The sequence below is a fragment of the Saccostrea echinata genome, unplaced genomic scaffold (assembly GCF_033153115.1).
Source record: "Saccostrea echinata isolate AGI-Se365-2 ecotype Australia unplaced genomic scaffold, CSIRO_AGI_Sech_v1 ptg000009l, whole genome shotgun sequence".
Classification (NCBI taxonomy): domain Eukaryota; kingdom Metazoa; phylum Mollusca; class Bivalvia; order Ostreida; family Ostreidae; genus Saccostrea; species Saccostrea echinata.
Window position 1 is genome coordinate 20,711,412 of NW_026889758.1, and position 14,525 is coordinate 20,725,936.

General features: G+C 32.0%; 2 protein-coding genes across 2 annotated transcripts; one reads left to right on the forward strand and one right to left on the reverse strand.

Moving 5' to 3' along the window:
* Positions 1-1,316: 1,316 nt before the first annotated feature.
* Positions 1,317-5,609, reverse strand: LOC133183434 (DNA-directed RNA polymerase III subunit RPC7-like). Its single transcript, XM_061318393.1, has 6 exons — positions 5,516-5,609; positions 4,047-4,163; positions 3,622-3,814; positions 3,149-3,276; positions 2,549-2,674; positions 1,317-1,792 (listed from the first exon to the last, which is right to left on the reverse strand). Exons 2-6 carry the CDS (start codon positions 4,161-4,163, stop codon positions 1,706-1,708), a joined length of 651 nt encoding a protein of 216 aa, XP_061174377.1. The 5' UTR covers positions 5,516-5,609; the 3' UTR covers positions 1,317-1,705.
* Positions 5,610-5,950: 341 nt separating this feature from the next.
* Positions 5,951-14,304, forward strand: LOC133181989 (ATP-dependent Clp protease ATP-binding subunit ClpX-like). The gene is made up of 10 exons (XM_061316671.1): positions 5,951-6,117; positions 7,430-7,633; positions 7,748-7,839; positions 9,250-9,397; positions 11,080-11,274; positions 11,813-11,977; positions 12,777-13,024; positions 13,183-13,455; positions 13,554-13,646; positions 13,986-14,304. The coding sequence occupies exons 1-10, from the start codon at positions 6,027-6,029 to the stop codon at positions 14,187-14,189; spliced, it is 1,713 nt and encodes a 570-aa protein (XP_061172655.1). The 5' UTR covers positions 5,951-6,026; the 3' UTR covers positions 14,190-14,304.
* The last annotated feature ends 221 nt before the right edge of the window (positions 14,305-14,525 follow it).

The window sequence follows — 14,525 nt, forward strand, 5'->3', positions numbered from 1 at the left end:
CTGTCATCATTCATCTGTCGGTTGTAAACTTTTGAACATTTTCAGTTTCTCCTCATAAACCACTGAACCAATTCAATCAATTTTGCCATATAGCATCTATGGGTGTATGGGTGAAGGGGATTAAAAATTGTGAAATTCAAGGCCCCATTCCCCTTGCTGCCTGAGGGATGGGGCTAAAACCATCAAAATTAATGCAATCTTCAAAAATCTTCTTTACTCCTGGACATCAAGCAGTCAAACTGTTGGCATGATTGTAATAAGCATTGAGCCCTCTACCAAAATTGTGAAATTCATGGCCCCAGGGTCAGGAGTTCTGATGCTAGGGCTAGGCTCTGTTGAATATATAGTGAAAATGCATTTATTTATTTCTTTAAAAATCTTCTCTGCTCCTGGGTATTAAACAAACTAAATGCATAGTTATAATGAGGAAGGGTGCCTCTTCCACAATTGTGAATTTAATGGCCCCTGGGTCAGGAGTTCTGGTGTAAGCGCGGGACTCTAATTATTATATGTATAGTGAAAATGCATTAATTCTTTGAAAATCTTCTCCTCTGCTCCTGGGTATTAAACAAACTAAATGCATAGTTATGATGAAAAAGGGTGCCTCTTCCACAATTGTGAATTTTATGGCCCCTGGGTCAGGGGTTCTGGTGTAAGTGTGGGACTATAATGATTATATGTATACTGAAAATGCATTAATTCTTTGAAAATCTTCTCCTCTGCTCCTGGGTATAAAGCCAATGAACTATGTACAAAGTTGTGACAAGGATGAATGCCTCTCCCAAAAATGTGAATTTCATGGACCTGGGTCAGGGGTTCTGGTGTAAGGGTGGGACTCGGATGATAATATAGTGAAAATGCATTAATTCTTTGAAACTCTTCTCCTTTGCTCCATGGTATTAAGCTAATGATCTAAGTACAAAGTTATGATGAGGAAGGATGCCTCTTCCAGAATTAAGAATTTGCATTAATGGTTCCAGAGAAAAAGTTCAAATGTTCACACACGATGGAAGACGAAAGATGACGGACAAAAACAGATAGTAATTGGCCACCCAAGTTAACTCAGGTGACCTAATTATGTGGGTTTTTAGTCAATAACTATCATTAAGTTGGAAATAAATTGTCTGAAGCCCACAACCCAGAAACAATCTGTAACTCCAGCACAGAAGTGCATCAAATTCTGACTATATATCTACAAATACTGCCTGAAAATAAAAGTTACAGATAGATGGAAAACGTTCAAACTACTGAAAATCAAACATTTGCACCAATTATAGCCCATTTGTTTTTTTTCCAACTAAAGGAGACATGGAAAATACTAGAAAGGAAAACAGTTTTATTGTTCATTGAACATTTGTAAGCATTCAGTTTCATATCATGAAGTGTTGATCTACCAATACCATGTAACAATGTCTAGTATGAAAATTTGTAAAGCTTCTCAATAATGCAACTTCAACTTCAATGGCCAAGAGATTTTTCGTCAATGTTTAAAATGCATAACTGTCACTCATAAAATGTTCTGTTGCCTTGTCATCCCTGTTTAGTAAAAAAAAGTTTAGTACCAGGTTAATTTTTTCCTCTCTCTCTCCTACTGAAGAGTTTCCTCCCTTTCCTCAGCAAAACTGTAGAGTTTCCTCCCTTTCCTAAAAAAAACTGCCATGTTTTCTCCCTTTCCTCAGTAAACTGTTGAGTTTTCTCCTTTCCCTCAGTACACTGGGCCTTCATCTGCATCATCATCATCATTGCCATATTCCTCACCATTGTCAAAATATGACAGAATGTAGTCTGTCTCCTGTAACAGATAAAACCAGTCTTTGGAAGATCGAGATTTGTGTACTTTTGTACATAAAGTCAGGGGACAGACTTCATTTGCCCAAGATCAGCATACCCCGAATTGTTCTAGTCATATGACCAGCATGAAATAAAGTAAATTGTTGAAAAACAAAAACAATTATTCTAAATAAAGATCAATTAATGTTGATATATAAATTTTGCATTATGTCTTAGCGGAAAAAAGTAAATAATTTGGAATTCAATGAAAAAAAAACAATTTGATTTTTTTTTAACAAAATAACAATAGATTTTAGGTATGAGTGAACAATTGTTAAATAAAACAAAACAATCAAAGAACATGGAAATTTTTAAAAAGTATTTGCATTTTATGTCTTGCCGCTCTAAAATCAGCAAATTCCTCATTGGTAGTTTCAAACCAGCAAGGTTAGCATACGTAGGCAAAATTCCCTGGTCAAAGCAACAAGCCAAGTTACCAGAGGTCAAGCAATGCATTCATCATATGCCGGTTTGACAAATGAAGTCCTACCAGAAAACAGTATACTTAACTGGTATAAATGAACATACCTTAAGACACAGAAATCGGTTTACTTGTATACATGCGTTGTATGATAAAACATTATTTGATGTTTCAATATAACATTACCTATGGACAGCATTCTTACAGTAAAACAACAGATGATATAAATGTTATTACAACATTTTTTTGTTTCATACGAATTACTCAATTTTTAAAATGAGTGAACTATAATCTTACCTCCTCAATATCCTCTTCATCATAAATCTCCTCGTCCTCCTCCTCCACAGTACCTTCCTCTTTTTTACCTCCTCCTTCTTCCTCCTCCTCTTCATCCTTTTCCTCCACCTCGGTTTTCTCAAGCTCCTGAGTAAATTATTATTCTTAATTAATGACTCGCAGAACCCTAAATAACTACATGATAAATCACTCTATGCATTCTTACACTAACTACAGTAAATCTATACTGAGCATGTTATTGAATATGATCCTAACATTCAATGTGAAAGTCAGCTTAGTACATTAAATAGTAAATTTTTCTCAAGTACATGTACTAAAGAGTTTTATACACAACTACCACAACTATAACTAACTGCTACAGTTATGCTTCTCAACACATATTTTATTCATTTTATTACTACCGCACATAATTTAACAAGGCCAAATCTAGTTGAGTCATATAATTTTATAAGGAATAATAAGTTACATGTGGGTATTTTTCACTCCACAGAGGCCTTGTGTCAAGTCACAGTTAATGATGACTGTGTCTTGTGATTAATGATGACTGTGTCATGTGATTAATGTGTTAGACATTTTACTCACTATAACTTTCTTGCTTACCTCTAAGGTCTTGGATACATCTACTGTGCTGGGTTTGGTCATTGTCTTCACCTTTACTGTTGGTTTTATTTTGGACTTTGTTTTCCTTGGCAATTTTGGTTTCAATTCAGCTGGAAGTCTTCTCCAATCTGAAAAGTGCCAAAATCAGTCCATGTTGTTCAATTTTTAATGTCAGATATTGTCAGACACCTGTTCCTTGAAGTGTAAATCTATGTTCAATTGTTTGTTTTTTGTTTCATAATTTCCTGATTTTTTTTTTTTTTTTTTTTTACTAAAAGTACCCATATACAAGATTAAAAAAAACAACATGTTGACAAACGGATGAAAGGGTTCAAAGGGCTGTACATAAAACATGAATGCTAATTAACAGTTTCTGACTTTGTGGTTAAATACAAGTATTGATACAAAATTAAAATGCTGAACAATGTTAAATATTTCTTAATTGATTAGTAAAACTTAGTAAGTGCAGACACCTGGCTTCCATTTTCCATTGACTTCTGTTATAACCTGATACTTGTCTGAGTATCTCTCGATATCCTTTTTCTTGTTTGCTGCTTGAAGGTAAAATGGAGATTTACGAATGTTTCCAAGAAACTCCTGCTTCAGAGCCAACATATAGTCAAACTCTTCACTTTGTTCAAAGGGAATTGGCTTGAACTCAGCAATCTAATAAATTAGGTATTATTTTATTGATTGACTTTTGTAAATATACATTTGTTATTGTACACACTAACTACACATCATGAGCACATGCAATTGTATATTTTGATGTTATTTTCATGTATTAAAATCATTTTGTTCACAATTTAATTACTTAACCTTTACATGTTAATTATCTTCCATTTTGATCAATATAAATAAATTTTAAAAAAATCAAAAATTTTAAAAACTGCATTACTGGAAAAAGTGGTGGTGGCTGTGAGATGGGACCTGGAAGGGCTTCCCCTCTCCCAAAACCTAAAGCTTCAACATTAAAAGAAACATTTTTTCCTCTGCCTCTTCCTCTACCAGCCATCTGAAAGAAAAAAAAATCACCATTAAACAATTGAGTAATTCTACCATTATCAAAGTTGTTAATTAATAACATGTATTATATAAGACCTATTAATAAAATAGACTTCAACAGGTCTGGCAAAATCTCTTGAATTAGCTATAAAGCTTAATGTGTGGCTATTCAAAATTGTTTGATTTAGCTTTTTTATCATACTTTTTTCTTAAATGTGCTATTTTTCAGCAAATAAAAAAGTTACAATTAGGTACTGTGAAAAATTTAAAGTTTTCAACTTTGAACTGTTCTGAAAACAATGCACGAAAAAATCATTCATCAAATTGTATCTCTTGCAACTGTGATTGTTATTGTAACGTAAATAACATATTATATCATGTGTATTTACACTCAATCTTGTATTATTATTTTTCAAGCTCAGATATGCCATATATAGCTTTAACATGATTTATAGCTAAATAAAGCTACTTTGGGTAGCTAAATAAAGCTATATAGTAATTCAAGCTCTGATTATACTGGACCTGTTAAAAAGCTGTTATAGTTTGGTTGTATGTTCGTGCGCCCTAAAACTTGTTCGCCCTTGACGCCGTTCGCCCTAATTCCCGTTCGCCCAGATTTCGAGCGCCCTAAAACTTGTTCGCCCAGGGTCCGTTCGCCTTATTTATATTGCAGAAAGTTGAATAATGACCCAATGGATTTTTTAAAATAAATTATATGTACTTTGGTACATAAATTGCGCACGGGAGACAACAGACGTATGCATGTGGTACCTGTACTATCAAAGACCCGGCAGACCAACAGAAAATTAACGTCTCAGTCCTTTAATTGTTTTCAAAACATAACGCAGATTGTATGATCCCCTAAATTACAGTGACATTATTAAGTATAATTAAATCAATTAAGCATGTAAAGAGCATAAATATCAAATTTGAATTATTTAATTAAGATTACGGTAAATAAAAAAAAATACCCGTAGCAACATTTGAAAAAAAACACAAAGTCGTAAAATATTGAATAAAATTAATAATAAATGTTGATATTTACTATATACTGTATATATATATAATAGGGCGAACGAGATATAGGGCGAACGAGAATAAAGGCGAACGGACCCTGCGCGAACGGACTCATGCGAACAGGTAGACAGGGCGAACGAACCTGATACCTTATAGTTTAGTCAATGTCAACGACTTAGAACTCTGCATAACATCAGAAGACGTGTCACTTGTCAATATTTCGGTAGAACTTCTCAAACACCAGTCACCTACTTCAAACAGTCATCGGTTATAGATACTTGCTTTTATAAATTACACGTGATTTCATCACATAAAAGCTGGACTACAGAAAAGTCCTGTACCTACCGATGTTGAAAGAATTTCTATTCAAACACCAAGAAAATGTTATGTTAACAAATATATAGCACAATTCTTTGCATCTGTGTATAAATAGGACACATTATGACATTAAACATGTTAAACAACAGAGTATGAGCATGCGAAATTCACATCGGGCTCAATTTCCTATTTTCATTTTGTTCACAGGGAGATCTTATTGTAAATAAATTTCTTTTAACTGCATTGATTTCCTATTTGTTTTGTGAGCTTACAAAATATAAAATTGTGTTTAATCAAAAAAAAATCTAAAGTTTTTTTTTTTTAAAACTTACTCCGTTTCAAAAATTTTAAGAATAAAAATACCACTTACACACACTTCAAACAAATTATAATAATACCTCCCAACAATTGATGACCTTGACATTGCTCAAGTTTACAACAGCTGCGAACCGTTTTCCATTTATGAAATCAAGAATGCATTAATCTTTTAAGCATCCGTTTTATTTTTCTGTCAAAAAAGAGCACACGGTTCTTTGCAATGGCTTCAGTCGCTTTACACAGGTTTTGTGTACGTATATTTCGGCGTTCTTTAGCAGGAATTCAACATTCAGGAACATGCCGGGTAAAAGGTACTGTAGTGTAGGATCTATCATATATCAGTTATAACTTATAGACAAGTGCCTTATTCTTAAATTCTACAAACTTATTTGAAAGATCTTGTTTAATATTGACTAAAGAACAATCTACTACTGGAACACTCTACCAGAATCAGCTATACTTTCACCTGTAATAGGAGTAAACCTTAGAATACCATTTTCGTTAGTGGTTCTAGATTTAGCCCAACCTAGCCAGGGGAAAAGGCCTAGGGTAATTTAGAAAAACCCCTTATTTATTAAGGACTATCCTAAAACCTAACTCATAACTTTTAGATTTATGGCCTAATAAATTTAACAGGAGCAATAGACGACAATTTAGTCAAAATGCCTAATATCTTAACATAATTTCTAGTTGTGCAACCTGTTAAATACCTAATAGACCTTTATTAAAGTGAGAGAACTTACAGCAAATTAATGCTTTCCAAGTTTCCGCACGTGTCTAACAGTTACAGGGGTTTATATAGTCTTTGGAAACAATAGAAACTTTAACACCCCAAGGGTATGAACTTTGACTGAAATTAGTAACATCCAAAAGGTTAACTTCAGTATTGATAACCAATGAAAATTTATATCCTCAAACGTAAACATTACCTGTAGGATTTGATGGAAGCAACTCATGCTAGGATCTGTAAAGGTTTGTTAATATTAACAAATGATATAGGGGAATTAATAAGGCAGTATACAAATATATGCATGAACACATTAATAGTGACATAATATTTAAAATACAAGGTTAATATATAATGTATACAACAAAATTCATTCCTGCTACACACCATCGTTGGAGAAGTTTAAAACATCTATTCAGAACCTTCAACCCTGGAACACTTACCCTGCATACTAAGATACCAACAGTGACCTGTACAATGTATGTATGGTATATGTTAAGGAGTAATTTTTTTTACATTTGGACACTGCCATTCCACTGCACACATGTACAGAGTTTTCTCACCAATAAATGTCCGCGATGGATTTTCAAGAGTATCCACATTGAAGTTGAAGTAAATTAGGCCTTGCATGCCATGGTTGACTTGATGATTAATAGTTAAATACAGGTCATGATTATTTTCCTGTCCACTTCTCTAAGGAGAAAAAGCCATTTTGGCATGAAGGTCATGACGTTCATGGGTCAGTATATATATATATATATATATATATATAAAACTACGTGTATGATACCTTTTATTTGTATTCATATATGTATATAAGATATCACATTGTTAAGATACACACACCTGTGCATTTGAATATCTAATAATGTTAAATATACAATATCATTTTAAAGGTTTAGGGAAATCTCCAGCCATTTACTCCCACCATAAAGGCAGGACCCTTCCCTTTTCCACCAGTGCATTTTTTAGTCGGCGGAAAACATACACTTATTATGGCAGTGCAGGGGGTGGTAATAAAAAGGGAGGATCAGGCTCGAAGGGGCACACAATGTGTCCCCACTGTGGCTACACAATGTTTCACAAGGACACTACTATTTGTAAGTAAGAATTGTCAAATTTTGAGTGAGTCAAGTCAAAGTTACATCACTATTCTTGTTATTAATCATGCAGATAAAAACAAGAATAGTTATAATGTTTTTCTCTTCTTTCAGTAACAAGTGTAAAATGTGAAAATTGTAATGAGGTTTTATTTTCCTCTTCAAAACAAGACTTTCCAAAGGATAAGTTGATGGAACCAGCAGAGGTATATATTGAGTTTACATGGAAATATTTAATGATAATTCTACCCCCTCATTTTAATGCATTAAAAATGCCCTTCTTAACAGAAGTGTTATAAACTTTCAAATATTTAATGTTTCTAAGAAATTAATAATTTCCAAAAAAATTAAGATTAAGATAAGAAAATAAAGTCACAGATTTTTAATTTCTGTGTATGTCAATTTTAATTTCTGTGTATGTCAATGAAATATTCAAATATTTAAATGTAAATAAGTAATATATTTCAGTTAAAGGTTTGGTTTTGTTTTCTTTTGTTTGTTTGTTTGTTTTTGTTTTTTTTTTTTTGGTATGAGCTGAGATTTTTATACTGTCATGCATGATACTTACTAGGATGCACTAGACACATGCCTGTGTGGAAGTCTAAATTCATAATTTCAAATCTACATGAACTTTTAAAAATTAAATCCATTTAAATCCATTTTCAATTACATATAGTATACAGGAAAACACTCTTATAGCAAAGTGCCAGGGACATACAATTCTGATTTGTTATAATTTGTTATATCTGTTAAGATTACAATATGTTTTAAAACCAAGGGGATTCAAAATTACTCAGCTGTAAGGCTTAGCATGAATTCAGTATAAGTAAGTTTGCTATAATTATGTGTTGCTGTACAGGGTTTGACACTAAGGCACGTCCGACCTACCCAGTCTAGTAAATGAGTAGTCCGGTCGTGTAAAATGTACGTGAACTAGACCGATTGGTCGTGTTAATAAAATTACTGTTAAAACCCATTTCAGTCTTTCAAATAAATATTCTCAAAACTTTTAAAGAATTTTTCTTAATATTTCCGATTGTAAACACAGCTATCGCTCTGTAAAGAAAAAAAATCCCTGTAATGACACAATCGCTAATTTTAGCCACGGCTGTAATAGACAAGCCGCGGTAGAAACAAATAGTTACTGAAAAAATATATTCTGCAATTAATTTATTAATATTTAGGGATAAAAAAATTATTAAAGTTCGTTGAATGATCTTTAAAGCTTACAATACTCGCACGTCTTGATGAACCCGACTCAATTGGCTAGTTTGAAACAATTTCAAAATTACCTCGTTAAAATTAGCGATTAAAAAAAAAATGCAGGTTTGGTCAGGGTTAGTGATTTTAGGGTCAGGGCTAGTAAAAATTATTGGAAGTAGCCCGACTGGTCTAGTACTCATAAAAGTTAATGTCAAACCCTGCTGTAGAAATGTTTAAACATTTTACCTTCCAAGTGTCTGTGATGAATTTTTATTGTAAAATTTGCAAACATTTAAGTTTCTGGATTCTAAAATTAGAAAATTTTTTAGTATTAACCACAAAAAATTTATGTGTTGCTTATCAGTCAAATATATATTACAATAAATATGATGTTTCTCTAACACTTTTTTCAGATAGTGAACAAATTAAATCAATACATAATTGGACAAGATCATGCCAAGAAAGTGTTAGCAGTGGCTGTTTATAATCATTATAAAAGGATAAACCAACACAAAGCCAAAATACAGAAACAAAAGTGGGCAGAGGAAAGAGAGAGGCAAGGTGTGTGTGTATAGCATTTAAAAAAGCATCTCCCTTGATTCTTTGATTAAGCACAGATAATGTAAGGTATTACTGTATTACAAAATCCCTCAGATTAAATCTTTGAATTAAAAAAAATACTACTGGGTAGTATTTACAAATTAGGGATGGCAACGAATATTCGAACATTCGAATATTCATTCGATGAGTTGATATTAGAATATGAATTTAAGAACCCTCTCTACACTGCACACTAAAGAGTTCTGATTCTATGGTATTTTTCTGCAGTTAGAGTGATCTGCCCTTAGATCTAAATTCCAATAGATAGAAATTTACAGCATATTACTCAATTTGTAATCAATTCAAGTATTCTTAACATTTTAAAAGGCCAAGATAAATTAATTGAACATATTATTTACATGTATGTTCTCCATGGAAATAAACAACAGTGATTTCTGTTCACTGATACTGTGTTGTGTTTGAACATTTTTCCTGGGGGTAAATGCCACGCACCATATATTGAAAATTAAATAGATAAGCTCAATATTTACACCTTTATTCAGTGTAATTTTCTCAATGTCCCAAAAACATTCTGCACTGGTGTAGAGAGGGTCCTTAAGATCCGAATATTCGTTGTTTTTCAGATTTCATAAAAAGAAGTACTGTGGTTAATAAATTTTTATTAGAACAGTGCTGAAATTATCCCTGTTTAATTTACTAGTGATCAATTTCGATTGCCTGATTTCTTTCACTACTTTCTTATCATATAGATCTACTAAAATACATGTATTTTGTTTTGAGTAAGGTGTTAAGGAATTGTACAATAATGCTTTATGTATAATACAAAACGTACTTTCATAGTTTTTATTAGTTAGTTACGATCGGATCTAGAATCGAGGACAACAAAATGAAATCTTAGATTGTCTAATAGGCCTGAGTATACTTATCAAAATAAATTTAATTGATCATTGAATGAATGTCCGATAGAATCAGTCTAATTAATATTGTAAAGGCTTTAATTTCAGAATAAATATGTAAATTACTTGATTATCTCGGGTTGTACATAATCCTGAATTTTATATTTATCATCGGGAAATTAGTTAATTACCTTGGAAAATTGTCTATGGAAATATTTGTTTATATTTTAAAAACATTGTACCAAAGATTATAATCATATCTCTTATTAGGCAGATAGTTGTAATTTATTACACATATTGAAATCTGAACAGTATACCGTTACGACTATCTTGCCTTTTGTAAGATGACTGGTTCCTCAGTTGAAGCTACTATAAATACACATGTTTCATTTGTTAAAATTATACTTTTCTACATTTAAATGAATTATTTATTTCAAACATTGACAAATATCACATGGAATTTCTTATTGTACACCCACAAAAGTCTTCATACAATTTTACTTCCAATATAAGTATATCTACGCTAAACCTTTCATGAGAGTAGGATGATGCATATTTAAAATAAAACAGATTTTATTAATTTTATCGAATATGCAAATATATTCGAATACTTTCATTGAATATTCAAAAATGAATTATTGACTAAATTGACATCCCTAATACAAATACATTTCTCCTGAGTAAAAATATTCCAATGTACATGTATTTATTTAATTAATGAAGAAATCTTATACATGTATTGTGTTTGCTTACACAAACTTAAAAGTAAAATTTTTCTCCTGCAAGATGTATTAGTGTATGAAAAACAAAGGAAACCCCATTCCCATGGTCTAGGCCTGGACATTCGAGCTGCTGTAGCAAGTGAAGGTCTTAGAGCAAGATCGGATTCAATCCCTGTAACTCCTGTAGTCAAACAAAAGGAGAGTTCTGATATACAGATAGACAAAACTAACATTCTGATGCTGGGACCAACAGGAACAGGTCAGAACTTAGAAAATTTTGTATATTTAAATTAGAGCTGTTATTGATGAAATATTCGATATCAATACAGTGGAGTCTGGTTAATTGGGACACCAATAATCTGGACAATTCACATTCCTGTTGAAAATTCAGAGAACAGAATTTAACAATTGTATCTACCAATCATAAAATGTACATTTTAATTATCTGGATTCTTCACTTATCTTGACAATTTGCTTGGGAACACAGACATCCAAATTTATGAGACTAGACTGTATATTAATTCATAAAAAGTATTGTTATATGGATCAACTTATAAATTTTTTTTAACGAAAACAAAGAGATACCATACTAAAAGTCAATTTGTATTAAGGTCTTTCATTGTTGTTTTCTTTTTACTTAAATTGAATCTATCAATGGAAGCTCTTATATAAATTATGGTTATTCCCCCATTCCTTGTGCTTACTTGGTAAAATAAAACAAAAGCAAATCATACCCAAGACTCATGAAGGAAGTTGTTATAATAATTTTTGCCATTTTATTTTGATCACATTTTTAGGTAAAACATACATTGCTCAAGTTCTGTCTGAAATCTTGAATGTGCCTATAGTGATCTGTGATTGTACAAGTCTGACGCAGGCTGGCTATGTTGGGGAGGATGTAGAGAATGTAGTGGGACGTCTTCTACAGAATGCAAAGTTCAATGTGGAAAAATGTCAACAAGGTATGCAAACATTTGCTTTATTAGCTCAACTTAACCTTAGAGCAAGTAAGCTTTCTGATCATCATTTAATCATTTTTCATCTTTTTTTTTTTCCTTTTGTTTTATCTTTTTGAACAAAAACTGTTTAACTAGACTACTACAATTAATTTCAACTTCTTTATTATAAACCAGGGAGTGATGGACTCATTTTTTTCATCAATGCAAGAACAGGGGGTCCTTTTTTCCTTCCCACTTTTTCTGGTTATTGCTTCCTTAGTTTTTCTCTCAGAAACAACCAGATCTAGTTTTGTGATATTGAAGTCCATAGTTAAGAAGGGGCACAGAACATCTGTAGTATGTCTGTAAGGCAAAATGACTCAGAGAGGCCATGAACATTTATTCAAAAATATCTTTTTGAGTTTTTATTAATTGTAAATATCCAAATTATCAAATGATAATTTTTCAAAAGATGGCAATATATTTTTGCAAAGATTCATTTTGTGTTTAAAAAAAGTCAATTATACTCAACATGTAACAACACTAACTCACTAGTATACTACACTAAATGTCTACACTGACATTTGATTATTTAACACTAACTCACTAGTATACTACACTAAATGTCTACACTGACATTTGATTATTTAACACTAACTCACTAGTATACTACACTAAATGTCTACACTGACATTTGATTATTTAACACTAACTCACTAGTATACTACACTAAATGTCTACACTGACATTTGATTATTTAACACTAACTCACTAGTATACTACACTAAATGTCTACACTGATATTTGATTATTTACATTGTAGGTATAGTGTTTTTGGACGAAGTGGACAAAATCAGTTCCAAGAAAGGTGGTCAGTTCCAGCGAGATGTTGGTGGGGAGGGGGTCCAGCAAAGTCTCCTCAAGATGATGGAGGGAGCAGTTATTAAAGTTCCTGACTTGAGTGGTAGCGGGAAAAAAACAATTGATGTGGATACAACTAACATTCTCTTCATCTTTTCTGGTGCGTTCAGTGGTCTCACAAACATTATTCAAAAGAGAGCCAACATCAAGGTAAATACAGAGAAAGTTATTTCATTATTGTGTAACCCTGCATTTATTAATTTGAAAGAAACTCAAATTTTTTTCGGTGTTTAAAAAACATTCAGTCTATCTGTTCATCTAATTTTAGAGTAAACTTCTTTTTTAACAGTTGAATTTTATTTTTTTAGCCATTTGGATTTACATCAGACCCTCAAGAAGATCACAGTAATGTTTTGGAGACTTCCCACAACACTGATGACTCGGACCAGAAGAAGGATGAGATTCTCCGAGCAGTAGAAGTAGATGATCTTGTCAACTTTGGTATGATTCCAGAATTCATAGGCAGAATACCAGTATTCGCTGTGTTTGAAAACATGACCACTGAAATGTTGATACAGATCCTTAAAGAACCCAAAAATGCATTGATTCCACAGTATGAAACTCTCCTTGAAATGGATGGGGTAGGTTTAATTAAATTGAGATAAATATTATTTGTACTAAATATTTATATTTTTATTTTGCCATATTTCTGACTCCTATTTGTGTTTACTAACTGTAGGCAAAGTTAAAGTTTGAGGAGGAAGCTTTGGTTGCCATTGCAGAGAAAGCTAAAGCTTCAGGAACTGGTGCCAGAGCACTCAGAAGCAGACTGGTAATGAGATTTACATAGTACTGAAATAAAAAATTAGTATGAATTACGGAGTATTACATGTAGTAATGTACATATTGTTTATTTAGTACTTATTCATATAAAACAATGATTACTTTTATAACAATTCATAATAACCATGCATATAGTTTCTGTAAAGAGTTTTTTTTTTATGGTAGAGTGACTAAGGTGCATAACATGAGGATTTTATTGCATATTTCATGTTTGTATTATAAAACATATTAATTCTGTAGCACTGTCAACCATTATTTGATACATTGTATAAATGATAGTTTGATATTCTTTTTTAGAGAAATAAGACATTTTCTTCTTATTTTACAGGAGAGTATTCTACTGGAGCCAATGTATGAAACACCTAATTCTGACATTGAGGAAATAATAATAACCAAAGAAACAGTTGTAGATAAGAAACCTCCAGTATATATACAGAGATCCAAGGACTTAGTCGTGTCTCCAGATAAATTTATCATTAAACAGACAGTGCCCCCATCCATGAAAGTAATGAATCCTCATTCTCAACCATAATTTATGGTTTCATGATACTTCGTATGAAATATTCCAACAGATGTGATATTTTTAATGGATCATTGTAATAAAATGTGCAGTGATGTTTCAGTTAAATAAAATAATTTTAAATGCCCATTTTTCTCTTATTTTGATTCATAGCAAATGTATGTGCGTGTGTGGTGGGTTTTTTTAATGTAAATACCCTGCAACTTTCTAAGTGAATGAAATAAACCTTTTAAGGACCCTTTATACACTAAAGTAAAATATATTATGTTGACATTGAGAAAATTACATTGTATGAAGGGTAAATATTAATCTTATCTATTTCATTTTCAACATAGGGTATGTTTTTTA

Coding starts and splice junctions, on each gene's coding strand:
- LOC133181989 (XM_061316671.1), top strand. CDS start 6,027: ATGGCTTCAGTCGCTTTACACAGGTTTTGTGTACGTATATTTCGGCGT. Junction 7,840..9,249: donor AGTTGATGGAACCAGCAGAG/GTATATATTGAG, acceptor CACTTTTTTCAG/ATAGTGAACAAATTAAATCA. Junction 13,025..13,182: donor AAAAGAGAGCCAACATCAAG/GTAAATACAGAG, acceptor TTATTTTTTTAG/CCATTTGGATTTACATCAGA.
- LOC133183434 (XM_061318393.1), bottom strand. CDS start 4,163: ATGGCTGGTAGAGGAAGAGGCAGAGGAAAAAATGTTTCTTTTAATGTT. Junction 3,815..4,046: donor AGCCACCACCACTTTTTCCA/GTAATGCAGTTT, acceptor CTAATTTATTAG/ATTGCTGAGTTCAAGCCAAT. Junction 3,277..3,621: donor CAATGGAAAATGGAAGCCAG/GTGTCTGCACTT, acceptor GGCACTTTTCAG/ATTGGAGAAGACTTCCAGCT.